The sequence below is a fragment of the Thalassophryne amazonica genome, chromosome 3, assembly GCF_902500255.1.
Source record: "Thalassophryne amazonica chromosome 3, fThaAma1.1, whole genome shotgun sequence".
NCBI lineage: Eukaryota > Metazoa > Chordata > Actinopteri > Batrachoidiformes > Batrachoididae > Thalassophryne > Thalassophryne amazonica.
This window is the reverse complement of record NC_047105.1, coordinates 89708579-89722764: the sequence shown is the minus strand read 5'-3', so window position 1 is coordinate 89722764 and position 14186 is coordinate 89708579. Positions and strand designations below refer to the sequence as shown.

Sequence of the window (14186 nt, the reverse complement as noted above, 5' to 3'; positions counted from 1 at the left end):
CTTTAATCACTGGCTCTTGGGAGGATCGGCTTTCTCCAAGAAATTGTTTGAGAGCTGAAAGAAAATGTTATTGCAGCATGTTTATGGAATCATACATGTGAAGAGAGTTCTTGCACGGGGGGGGGGGGGGGGGGGGGGGGGGAATCTGCCTATTTCAAGTTATACAGAGAGAAGAGTGTATAGCCGATTTGGGAGAAATGTGGGACAAAACCATGACACAACTGCAACCAGTCAGGACATTCCAAACTCGCAATTTCAATTTTTCTAATAACTCTTTCAATGAGATGGTTGGAGATTATATCTATAGAGCATGGCAGACGGGGGGATGGTTAGAGCAGATGGCCGGCACCACAGAATATATTTGAGTTTCATAGACTCATCACCCCTGCCTTTATTAAACCACCATTTCTAATATCACTTGCAACAGAGGAGTGCAAAAATATAACAAAAAGGTTTTGCAATGCTGCTATGACTGTGCTCATGACCGCCTCAAACTGATGGCTGGAGACATCAGGTACAAGTTAAAGTTGCGACTCCCCCAGGGAAGCATAAAGTGGTTCTTCAAGGTGCCTTTGAAGAGGTTTGTATTCATATTTATGTCAGGCCACAGACGTCTGGCTGTATAGCCAACACTCATGACATGGAGCAAAGCTTTTTATTTGCGAACCACCCATCTCCGACAGTCAACCTCTGGCAATGTCTCTGTCCTTTAAAGCAAGAGATTCCCCCCAGATCTATAAAGCTAATTAGAGAGCTCTATGGATGTCCTGGTCAGGTTTTTTTTTTTTTTTGTCCCTGAGCCTGATCAAAGTCATTTAATAAGTATTTGCTGATATGGAGTCAGGATATGATACTTATAATTCCCCAGATATTGCAGTTGCACAGAACACATTACAAGCACATTCAAGTCAATCAAACGTATACTGCATGTCTGACAGTTTAAGACATTTTTATATGGCTTATCAAGTTCATTTAGTGCAGCACTGCAATAGTCCAACAAAGACACAGAGTAATATTTGATTGAACATTTTAGTTGTTAAATATACATTAGGGTAAGTTTCAACTTTGATGTCAATTGACGAAAAAAGGAAAATATATATTTTGCCATCCATTACTTCATCCAATCAAATCTTTTGTTACTTCCATGACATTTTTATTGCATACAAATCACATTTTCAATTGCTGAGTTAGCCCCACCCCAAAGTATACAGTCTCGGGATGCCTGATGAGAAGACACCCAAAACCTTTGGTGTTTTGGGACCTGCCAGATTTAATTCATTTTCAGCTAATTTCAGCCATATCTTTGGTAAGTACACTAATATTATGTCAAATAAGAGGTAAATGTACTAAATAAAATAAAAATAAAATAAAAAAAATCACGCAGGGACCCAGTCCACCAACCTTAAAAAAATAAAATTAAAATGGTTAAATTTTACAAGTTGGGGTAAACAAAAAAAAACAGAAAGCCACATCCCATCGCCATTTCAACAAAATGTCAAGACTTTGGCCCGACTTTGGCTGAGCTTGCTACTGTGGGCAGCCACTGCCACCCATTCCAGACTTTTGACTTTTTCTCTAAAATTTCTTAATTACGTCACCAAAGAACAGGAAACTAAGGCCACACCAAAGTTAGAAAATACAAGATTAGAAAACTTTTGCTTGCTCTGATGAGTCTAATTTTTTGCAGTGGTTGCATCAGAATTAGGCAAACCAACAAGAAAGCACTGATGCATCGTGTGTTAGATCAACACTTCAGGTTGCTGGTGGTGGATTAATGGTATGACAACTGTGTGACGTCATCATGTCAATTTGAACCAAACTCTCTGAGGAACATTTGCAGCACCTGAATCTATGCCATGAAGAATTAAGGTAGTTAACAGTCCAGAGGGTAAAAAGGTGCTCAACCTTGTATTTCCAAGGTGTACAGAATGACTTGGACACAAATGTGCAATCAAACATAATTCTTTTTGGGTTTGGGGCCAATCCAATCCTGGACTGGTATTGGGTTCCAATACCAATGTACAACCGCAATTCCAATGACGTTGGGACGTTGTGTGAAATGTAAATAAAAACAGAATACGAGGTCTATTAGAAAAGAAACCGACAGTTTTATTTTTTTTAAAAAACTATATGGATTTGAATCACGTGTGATTACATCAGCCAAGCTTGAACCCTCGTGCGCATGCGAGTTTTTTCACGCCTGTCGGTGACGTCATTCGCCTGTGAGCACGCGTTGTGGAACGAGTGGTCCAGCCCCCTCGTCGGATTTTCATTGTCTGAGAAGTTGCTGAGAGACTGGCACTGTGCTTGATCAAAATTTTTTCAAGAACTGTGAGGCACATCCGAGTGTAGACCATTCGAGAAATTCAGCTGGTTTTCGGTGTACATTTTAACGGCTGATGAGAGATTTTGGATTGTTTCTATCGCTGTAAGGACTTCCCACGGAGCGGGACGTCGCGCAGCGCTCTGAGGCGACGTCGTCATCCTGTTTCAAGCTGAAAACCTCCAAATTTAAGCCTCTGTTGACCCAGGACGTGGTGAGAGAACGGAGAAGAAATAAAAATAATAAGGTCGGATACTTTTCTCACAGACTCTTCAACCTATATTTAATTGAATACACCACAAAGACAAGATATTTAATGTTCAAACTGATAAACTTTTTTGTTTTTGTGCTCCTCTGCCAGCTCCTTGCTGACAGAGGAGCTGAACTGCTTCTTTGCCCGCTTCGAAGCAGACAGACCAGCAGCAACTCCACACCCACCACCCTCCAGCACACTAACACTTCAGGAGCACAAAGTGAGACGTGTGCTGAAGGCGATGAACCCCAGGAAGGCGGGCGGCCCCGATGGTGTACCTGGCAAGGTACTGAAAGTGTGTGCTGACCAACTAGCTGGAGTTTACACCTGCATCTTTAACCTGTCTCTGTCACAGGTCATCATTCCACTCTGCCTCAAATCTTCCACCATCATCCCAGTCCCAAAGAAGTCAGCAGTGGAGAGCATAAATGACTACAAGCCTGTTGCACTTACACCTGTGGTCATGAAGTGCTTTGAAAGACTGGTCTCTCACTACATCAGGGCCTGCCTGCCTCCCACTCTGGACCCCCACCAGTCTGCCTACAGGGCAAACCGCTCCAGAGAGGACGCTATCACCACAGCGCTCCATACCATGCTGAGCCACCTGGAGCACCAGGAGAGCTACGTGAGGATGCTCTTCCTGGACTACAGCTCAGCCTTCAACCACATCATCCCGGTGAACCTGGTCCAGAAACTGACACATCTGGGCATCTCCACCCCCATCTGTCAGAGGATCAAGGACTTCCTCACGAACCGCCCACACTCTGTGAAACTTGGCCCCCACCTTTCCTTCACCATCACACTCAGCACCGGTTCCCCTCAAGGCTGTGTATTGAGCCCCCTCCTGTTTACTCTTTACACTCACGACTGCTCTCTGACCCATCTCTGAAACACCATCATAAAGTTTGCAGATGATACCACCGTGGTTGGGCTCATCTCAGGGGGGGGATGAGTCTGATTACAGAGACGAGGTCAACCGACTGACAGCGTGGTATTCAGCTAACAACCTGCCACTGAACACCACAAAAAGAAAAGAAACAATCCTGAACTTCAGAAAGGGCAGGGCTGACCCAACCCCACTCTACATCTGTGGGGACTGTGTGGAAAGGGTCAGCTCCATCAGGTTCCTGGGAGTACAGCTCTCTGACAGCCTCTCTTGGACTGCCAACACCACAGTGGTGGTGAAGAAAGCCCAGCAGCAACTCCACTTCCTGAGGGTGCTCAGGAGGAACAATCTGGAGGAGAAGCTGCTGGTGTTCTTCTACAGAGCCACCATCAAGAGCATCCTGAGGTACTGCATTACAGTGTGGTACGGGGTGCTCAGCAGCAGACAGGAGAGCGCTGCAGAGGGTGATTAACATGGCCCAGAGGATCACTAGCTGCTCTCTGCCCAGCCTGGAGGACATTGCCAGCTCTTGCTACCTCAGCAGAGCTGCCAGCATCATCAAAGACACATCCCACCCCAACAACCACCTGTCTGACCTACTACCCTCGGCCCGACGGTATATGTCAATCAAAACTAGGACAAACAGACTCAGGGACAGCTTCCGAAAAAAGTATCGTATCGGCAGATATCCAAATTCAGGTATCGGGATTGGATCGGAAGTGAAAAATTGTGGATCGGTGAATCCCTAATTATTTTGTCAACTGACTTTTTTCCTTCCTTCCTTCCCTTTTTTTCCTTGCATTTTGGGATCTGTGCACCACAGCAGTAGAGTTTAAATTAAACAGTTAACATGTCCCTGTAGCGAAACCTTCAGCTTTAATTCAAAGGGTTTCACAAAAAACTGGTTTAGCCATTTAAGAATACAGCCATTTAATACATATTTCCTCAATTTTGGATATCTCCAGGTATCTTTGGGTTGATGCGTCAACCCGGAGATAGAGAGATGCAAAACACGAATGTTGTACTTTGTTCATAAGGATGCCTGACATTTATAGCAAACAGATGGTACTGGAAAAAAAAAAATCACGACAAACAATGACAAAAAGGCAGAATTAGTTGAGATCTGTAATAAGGCTAATTGTTAAGAGCATAGCATTACACTGCAAGAAGTCAATGATGAGGAGGACAATTCCAAACAACTATCAGTTTGATGTGATGGCAAAATGATTTTATAACTGTGAAAAAACTCCCTGACATATTGAACAGATGTGACCACAGCCAACTTTTTTCCTGGCCACTTCTCGATCTCACTGTCTCTCTACCATGATAACACTGGACTTTCAAGCATTGCCCATCAAGGTAGAGTGAGTGGCCCTGTGAGCTGTGGCTTATCATTTCTGAATATTGCAATGTGCATTCAGCCGGGTGTAAGTTCACAAGGTAAGTGGTGTGAGATATTAAAAACTATTTTAAGGAACGCTAATGATACTACAGGGGGTCCGCTGTTTTGATAACTGTTAAAGTGCTTGAGTGGTATGTTGTATATCCAGGTACCTCAACATTAAAGCATGTGCACAAAGAGCTCCAAACCTCATTGTGATAAGGTCTATTGCACAAAACAAGTATGTACTACAATTTTCTTTAGCTGAGTCAGAGGGTGGATACATGTACTAACAAAGTCACTGCATATGTCTTGGGCATCATTCACATAAATCATTAAGACATACAAATGATGCTGCATGATAACCCTATCAGAAATAAGCAGTTCTGGACATGTAAGAAGAAGGCTAGTGTGGGAAGCCAACAAGGCACCCATGACAACGCTGAGGAAGTTATAGGCTACCGCAGCTGTGACTGGAGAAACAGTGCAGTTTTTATCTGTTATATCACCAGACACAACCTAATGATGGTGTGGAGTAGAGAACTTTCAAACAACGTGAAATTTCACATCTTTAAAGGAAAATCCTTCTGTTATCATGAAGCTGGTGATGCAACACACAACAGTTGCACTTGAGATTCTCCAATCACAGTCACAGAAGCCTATACTGTCTTCAGATTTGGCATGGGTGTCCGGGTGGTCTGCATTACAAGGACAGGTTGACTGTAAAATTTCAGCTCCATTGTGGTGGCGTGCACAATCAAAATCAAAATAAATACATATCATTATCCAAACACTGATCTATATACCTGATTGTATGCAGCAAAGATGCTGGTTATCCTTCTATAAGGTGTACATTTTGATGAAATTGTAACACTGGATATACCCATTGACTGAACAAAGATAAAAGTGAAGTTTAAACAATTTCAGTAAATTAACATTTACACACAAATATGCATTGGCATTGCATTGCATTGCAGGTTGCCATTGCATTGCAATGGCAACCTGCTCCTGAACACAGTCCACATCCCAAAACCAATGAGCTAATCATAGACTCCAGTAGAAATAAAACAGGCATTCAGCTCATTCTCACTGGGGGGACTTCCGTTTCCTGGGCGTCCACATAGAGGAGAAACAAAGCTGGGACAGTGGTATATTTACCACTGTGTTACATCACCTTTCCTTCTAACAACACTCAATAAGCGTTTGGAAACTGAGGACACTAATTAAGTTGGAGCTTTGTAGGTGGAATTGTTTCCCATTCTTGCTTGATGTACAACTTCAGTTGTTCAACAGTCCAGGGTCTCTGTTGTCGTATTTTGCACTTCATAATGCGCCACACATTTTCAATGGGCAACAGGTCTGAACTGCAGGCAGGCCAGTCTAGTACCTGCACTCTTTTACTACGAAGCCACGCTGTTGTAGCACGTGCAGAATGTGGCTTGGCATTGTCTTGCTGAAATAAACAGGGACATCCCTGAAAAAGACGTTGCTTAGATGGCAGCATGTGTTGCTCCAAAACCTGGATGTACCTCTCAGCATTGATGGTGCCATCACAGATGTGTAAGCTGCCCATGCCATGGGCACTAACACACCCCCATACCATCACAGATGCTGGCTTTTGAACTTTGCACTGGTAACAATCTGGATGGTCTTTTTCCTCTTTGTCCGGAGGACACGACGTCCATGATTTCCAAAAACAATTTGAAATGTGGACTCATCAGACCACAGCACACTCTTCCACTTTGTGTCTGTCCTTTTCAAATGAGCTCAGGCCCAGAGAAGGCGGCGGCGTTTCTGGATGTTGTTGATGTATGGCTTTCACTCTGCATGGTAGAGTTTTAACTTGTACTTGTAGATGTAGCGGCGAACTGTGTTAACTGACAATGGTTTTCTGAAGTGTTCCTGAGCCCACACGGTAAGATCCTTCACACAATGATGTTGGGTTTTTAATGCCGCCTGAGGTCACAGGCATTCAATGTTGGTTTTCAGCCTTGTCGCTTACGTGTCGAAAGTTCTCCAGATTCTCTGAATCTTCTGATTATATTATTAACTGTAGATGATGGAATCCCTAAATTTCTTGCAATTGAATGTTGAGAAACATTGTTCTTAAACTGTTGGACTATTTTTTTCACACAGTTGTTCACAAAGTCATGATCCTCGCCCCACCTTTGCTTGTGAACAGCTGAGACTTTTGGGGATGCTCCTTTTAAACTCAATCATGACACTCACAATTCGTGTCCTCAGTTCCCAAACGCTTACTGAGTGTTGTTAGAAGGAAAGGTGATGTAACACAGTGGTAAACATACCACTGTCTCAACTTTTTTGAAACATGTTGCAGGCATCCATTTCAAAATGAGCAAATGTTTGCACAGAAACAATAAAGTTTATCAGTTTGAACATTAAATATCTTGTCTTTGTGGTGTATTCAATTGAATATAGGTTAAAGAGGATTTGCAAATCACTGTATTCGTTTTTAATTTACATTTCATACATTTCAACGTCCCAACTTCATTGGAATTGGGGGTTGTATACAATAACACTACCTCCAACCTTAGTGACATGAAATTTGGGGTTCCACAGGGGTCTGTCTTAAGCCCCCTGCTTTTCTCCCTTTATATAGCACCCCTTGGGCACATATTGCAGCGTTTTGGGATTACCTTTCATTGCTATGGTGAGATTACCTTTCATTGCTATGGTGATGATACTGCTGGTAATCTCATCCACATAAAATCCTTACAGGATTGCCTTGCATCAGTGAAAAGGCAATTTCCTACTTTTACACCCTGACAAGACTGAAATGATGGTTCTTGGTCCAGTGAGACACTGGCATCAATTTGACCAACTAACACTTAGCCTAGGCTCGTGTATCATACATCACACTGACAAAGTGAGGAACCTTGGAGTAATTTTTGATCCTACACATTGTCATTTGACCGCCACATTAGAGATATTACGAGGACTGCTTTCTTCCACCTGAGAAATATAGCGAAGATTCATCCCATCCTGTCTATGGCTGATGTTGAGACCCCGATTCATGCATTCGTTTCTTCTAGATTGGACTACTGCAATGTTCTATTTTCTGGTTTACCGCAGTCCAGCATTAGGGGTCTCCAAATGCTGCTGCCAGAGTTTTGACAGGAAGCAGAAAGGTTGACCACATTACACCTATTTTGGCATCTCTTCACTGGCTTCCTGTCCCTGTTAGATCAGATTTTAAGGTTCTGTTACAAACCTATAAAATTACTGACCGACTAGCCCCTCCTTACTTAAACCCTACATACCGACACAGGCTCCGCGTTCTCAGGGTGCAGGACTAATTTGTGTCCCTAGGGTGAATAAAAAGTCTGTGGGTCACAGAGCTTTCTCTTATCATGCACCTGCTTTGTGGAATGATCTCCCTGTGTCAATAAAAGAGTTAAATTCTGTAGAGCCTTTCAAGTCCAGACTTAAGAAGCACTTATTTTACCTTTTGTATGGCTAGCATACTGGCATAGTATGGTACTATGCTCTCTAAACTTTTAAACTCATTTTATTGTTAAACAGAGTGGGCCGCGGCCTCAACTTTATCTAAAGTCTGGGTCTTTTAGTAAAGCTTGGGGGTAGTGGCTGGTGATCGCCTTATTAATTCTTCTGTTTTTCTTGTTGAAAATGCTGAGAAATTATAATGTATTTATTGTCTTTCTGCTGCCTGATTCTGTTTTTTTTTTCTCCCTGTTTAATCCAGAGATAGGAGTGGGTGTTTTCTTCTGCAGGCCTCCCGTCTTGTGCACCAGCATGGTCTCCCAAAATTTCCGGTATAATTTCCTGTATTGTCTATTATGTCGATAGCATGGCCCAAGCAGTGGGTCACCCCTTTGAGTCTGGTCTGCTTGAAGTTTCTTCCTCAAATCATCAGAGGGAGTTTTTCCTTACCACTGTCACCTGTGTGCTTGCTCTAGGGGTTGGTAAGGTTAGACCTTACTTGCGTGAACTGCCTTGAGGCAACTTTGTTGTGATTTGGTGCTATATAATTGAAAATAAATTTAACTTACTGATCCCCACTCCGATATTTCACGGCATGTCGTGATTCAGCATCACAAAATAGGCTATACATTAATCTATTGGTTTGTGATATTGTCAGAAAAAGTACAAAATTTTCATAATGGGAGCACTAATTTATTCCAATACATTCCGTGACAGGTGCACAAAATTAAAAGTGATGCGGGGGGTTATGGTTAGCGGAAGGGGTAGGGTTAGGTTACGGTTTGGGGTAGGGGTGGATTTAGTAATAGTAAGATAAAAAAAATTTTGGACTTCGTGACTGGAGCACGAAAAACACGTGAGACTGGGTTGGATCCCCAGCACTTCGTGATTTGCTCTCTCCACATCACCCAGCCTTTTCTCACTCTCATTTTCTTGATTCATCAGCTCATCAAAATATTCCCTCCACCTTCTTAACACACACTCCCCGCTTGTCAGCACATTACCATCTGCATCTTTTACCACCCTAACCTGCTGCATATCCTTTCCAGCTCTGTCCATTTACCTGTTTACATCTGATGTCAGAACTGGAGTGCTTTGAAATCAGACATTTTAAGATAGGGAATTTTAACATTTCAAACCGTCTGAAATTAAAGATTACTATTCAGAAATCAATTACAGAAATTAGTAAAGCAGTTGCAAAAATCTGAATAAAAATTTTAAAGTTTGGCTTTGTCACCAAGACAGCATCATTTATACAACATTAACTGCTTGTTTTTGATTATTCCATTACATTACACTATTAAAGTAAAAAGCAAGCGGAATATGCATGTGGCTGTTTGTCTTTTGGCTGCTCGGGGTCACCCTAACAGTTCAAGTACAGCTGTGCACTACGATTTGGCAAAAGTTTTATGCCGGATGACTTTCCTAAAGCAACTTGAGTTCTATGTGGAGAAACAAGAGCAAACCGAGATTTCTGGCATCTGCCAATCCGGATTCGAATCACCTCCAAAATTCAGTGGCACCTTCCATGCCCTAATATCTATCAAATTTTATGACAATCTGTGCAGTAGTTTTGATGTAATCCTTCAAATAACCAAGAATACATCAACACTTATTGACAATATATTGACAAACTGCCGTGGGAAATATAATGGGTGGACTTCTCATTAGTGATATCAGTGACCATCTGCCTGTTTTGTTGCTTTCAATTCATTAGTCGATAAAATTGACCATATTAACATTACAAACTTCACAAGGAAAATAACAAAGGAAACTATGGAAAAGCTTAGAATGGATTTAATACAGCAAAATTGGAGTGACATTTACACTGAGGATGTAGATCAATCTTACGAATCATTAATTTCTATTATTTCCAATTTATATGATAGACATGATAGACATTGCCTTTGTGTGTTAAAAGATGGAAATAAGCTAAGCAAAGATAATCTTTGGATCACTAAGGGACTTTAGAATGCATGTAAAAAGAAAAAATATTTGTAGAAGCAGTTTTTAAAATTTAGAACAATTGAAGCCAAGATAAGATATAAAGACACATAAAAACAAACTAACATACATTATGCGATTGTGTAAAAGGCAGTATTATAGTGATTTACTGGAAAAAAATAAAACAAATAATATAAAGAGTACTTGGAGGTTTTTAAATGAAACAATAATTAAGAAAAACGTTGTTACAGAATACCCTGCCTGTTTTTATACAAATACTGACAACTGTTAAAGAAAACAAAGCTATAGCAGATCATTTTAATGGTTATTTTCTTAACATGGATAAAAACTTAGCAAATTCAATTGTATCTTCTAAAATGTGCTCCTTGGATCACAGAAAACAATAGAAACAGTTCTTCATTCAATGTTCATTAAAGGAACGGATGAAAAAGAAATTATTTACATAGTTAATAAACTTAAGGGGAAAAAAAAAAATCAACTGATAGTGACCGTTTTGATATGTTTTTGGTTAAAAGTATTATTGATTGCATTGTTAAGCCTTTAACATATATCTGTAATTTGTCATTAATGACTAGAAAATTTCCTTTCAAAATGAATGTAGTGAAAGTGATACCATTGTTCAAATCTGGTGACAAGCATGTTTTTTTTCAAATTATAGGCCAATTTCCCGCTTACGACAATTTTCTAAAATTTTGGAAAAGGTATTTGTAATTAGGTTTAATGATTTTTTTAACTAAACATCATACCCTTAGCGAGCAACAACATGGTTTTAGAAAGAATCGCACTACTTCATTAGCTGTAATGGATGTCATCGAAACAAATTTCCAACACAATTGAAAATAAGCAATATACTGTGGGGGCTTTTTGATTTACAGAAAGCATTTGATACTATAGATCATACCTTGCTACTGGACAAATTACAGAAGTACAAGGTCTGTTAGAAAAGTATCCGACCTTATTATTTTTTTAAAAAACCATATGGATTTGAATCATGTGTGATTGCGTCACACCTCGGTGTTGGTCTCTCAGGACGGCTTTCAGGTGGATTTCAGACGGATTCTGGTTGCTTTCCAGTCGTGTGAATATCTGATTGTGCATGAGATGGACCTGGAGGTCTCTCACAGTTTCTGGAAAAAAATTGATGCAGCAAAGCTCCAAATCGTTCAGACATTTATTCGCAATAAAAAAATAGACGAGAGGAGTGGACCACTCCTCACTCAAAGCCTGCTCACAGGCGAATGACGCAACCGACAGGCATGAAAAAACTCACGCATGCGTACGAGGGTTCAAGCTTGTCTGACGCAATCACACGTGATTCAAATCCATATGTTTTTTTAAAAAAATAATAAGGTCGGATACTTTTCTAACAGACCTCGTATGGTATCAGGGGATTGGCACATGACTGGATAGCGAGCTACTTAGACAATAGGTATCAGTGTGTCCACATTGGTGGGACAAATTCTGATTTCTTGGAGTGCTCCAGGGTTCAGTCCATGGGCCATTGTTGTTTCTTTTGTATATTAATGATATATGTTTGTTTTCCAAGTACATAAGTTGTATTTTATTTGCGGATGATACAACTGTGTTTTGTAGTGGGGATCATTTGGGATAGCTCCTGGACAAGATGGAGAACGACTTACATAAATTTCAACAATGGTTCGAGTTAAATAAATTATCACTCCATTTTGGTAAAACTAAGTGTATCATATTTGGGAATAAGTCCAGGAACTTAAGCAAAAATCTATTATTACATGATATTGAAACTGAAACTATAACAGATACAAAATTTATTGGTGTTTATACTGACGATAGATTAAGATGGAAAATGCATATTAATTATGTTAAATCTAAAATGTCAAAAGCCATTGCAATTCTGCATAAAACCCAAGACTTCCTCTCCCATCATGCATTAACCACTTTATATTATGCATTACTTGTTCCATATATGACATATTGTGTCGAGGTTTGGGGAAATACATACAGAACTAATACTAAGCCAGTTTTTCTGTTGCAAAAGAAAGCTATAAGAATTATCAGTAATAGAGCCAACAAATCTGTTATTTGTTTGTCTGCAAATTTTAAAATTCTGGGACTTGGTTGATTATATTACAATACAGATATAAAGTACATATAAAGTCAAAAATAAGCTTTTGCCTCTACATGTCCAGGATCTGTTTAAAATGAGGGATTCCAGCTACAGTTTGAGAGGAACATTATTATTTGAGAAACTGAGATCCGTACTACTGTTACCGCCAGGGGTGTTAATATTTGGAATAATTGTCCTGATAATATTAAAATACTTGGTACATTGGTTGGTTTTAAAAGCCTTTACAAAAAGAACATATTTACCAGTTATAGTTTGAAGGATTAGGTTTACCATTTTTGTCATTGTTCACTATTACTTATTTGGTTGTGTTTTGAAATTTCAGTGACTGATTAAGTTAAATTGTTCATGCACTTTCTTTTTCTTTTTTTGTATAGTTGTCATGAGTATATATATTTATATATGTATACATTCTTTATTTTTAATGGTATAAAGGGAGGGTGCTTATAAGCCCTGCTTCTGCCTTCACCGTTTCGGCCACACAGATTCTCTGTACATTGTTCCTTTTATGTTTTGTTCCTTTTATGTTTGTTTTATGTTCCTTTTATGTCTTTGTTGGTGCTCATCTGTGTGCCGGATAAATAAATTCATTCATTCAAATCCTATATAAAGTGAAATCTTGATCCAGAATCTAGATCCGGATCACCTCCAAAATTCAGTGGAGTCTTCCATGCCCTAATATCTAGTGCAAATTTGGTGAGAATCCGTGAAGTAGCTTTGACGTAATTCTTCAAACCCTATATAAAGTGAAATCTTGGTCCAGAATCCAGATCTGGAACACCTTCCAAATTCAATGGAGTCTTAATGGTTTAATGGTCCTTAATCCCTTAGTTGCTCCCAGTGTGTAGTAAGCGCCTTGTGTGGCAGCACCCTGACATCGGGGTGAATGTGAGGCATTATTGTAAAGTGCTTTGAGCATCTGATGCAGATGGAAAAGCGCTATATAAATACAGTCCATTTACCATTTCTTCCATTACTCAATATGTATATGTGGTGAAAATTTCTTAAAAATCAGTGCAGTAGTATTGATGTAATCATGCTAACAGACAGACAAATACATAAACACCGATGATTATATTACGTCTTTGGCGGATGTAACAAACACAGACCTTGGTCTTTCCAAACGTCTACCAACCAAGTACTAATCAAGACCCACTCCACTTCAAGAGATCTGACAAGATCAGGTGCACACAAAGCAGGATGGCTGTGAATTCAAAAACGAGTACAGTTTGCATGAAATATCGCTCTATTACAAAAATAGCATTTTTCTCTAATGAGACTGTCAAGTTAAAGAAAGAGGGTCCACTACTGGAAATAAGTCAGAACTTTGTGACTTTCTACTGCTCCCTCTGCTAAAACATTCTTGAAATTGTTGGATTATGATGTGGTGTTTTAATAATAGTTTTGTTTTTTTGTGTCTTGGTGAAATAAAATCAATCACTGATAAATACCTGCACGGTCTCTCCGAGATAAACCATTTACAAAAGTTTCCGAAAGTTAGATCAGTGTTCACTACTTGCGAGCCAGCTATCATTAGCTCAGGGGGACACATACCACCTCCTTCGCCTTGGGATTGAAGCCATTCTTCGGTCTGCTCCTCTTCAATATTTCGTCTTTGATGGAGTCGAACCCGATTCCTATCGCCTTGTTTCGCGTTTTTACAGTTTTAACGCTGGCTTTGAAGAGCAAAGTTATATCCACAGCCATCCCTGCTACAGCGCTGCTATAAACCATAAACTATAAACACAGACGACACGTCACCGCCGCTGACCTCATTCTCCTGCGACACGTGCGTAATGACGCAAGCGAGTG

General features: G+C 40.2%; 1 protein-coding gene across 2 annotated transcripts in view; it reads right to left on the bottom strand.

The window, feature by feature from the left end:
• stx18 (syntaxin 18) overlaps positions 1-14148 on the bottom strand; it is a 40035-nt gene extending 25887 nt beyond the window's left edge. For both annotated transcript variants that reach the window (XM_034167051.1, XM_034167052.1), the window contains exon 1: positions 13929-14148. In XM_034167051.1, coding sequence (XP_034022942.1) covers positions 13929-14108 — 180 coding nt within the window. In that variant the 5' untranslated portion in view covers positions 14109-14148. The remainder of the gene's footprint in view (positions 1-13928) is intronic.
• Positions 14149-14186: the final 38 nt, after the last annotated feature.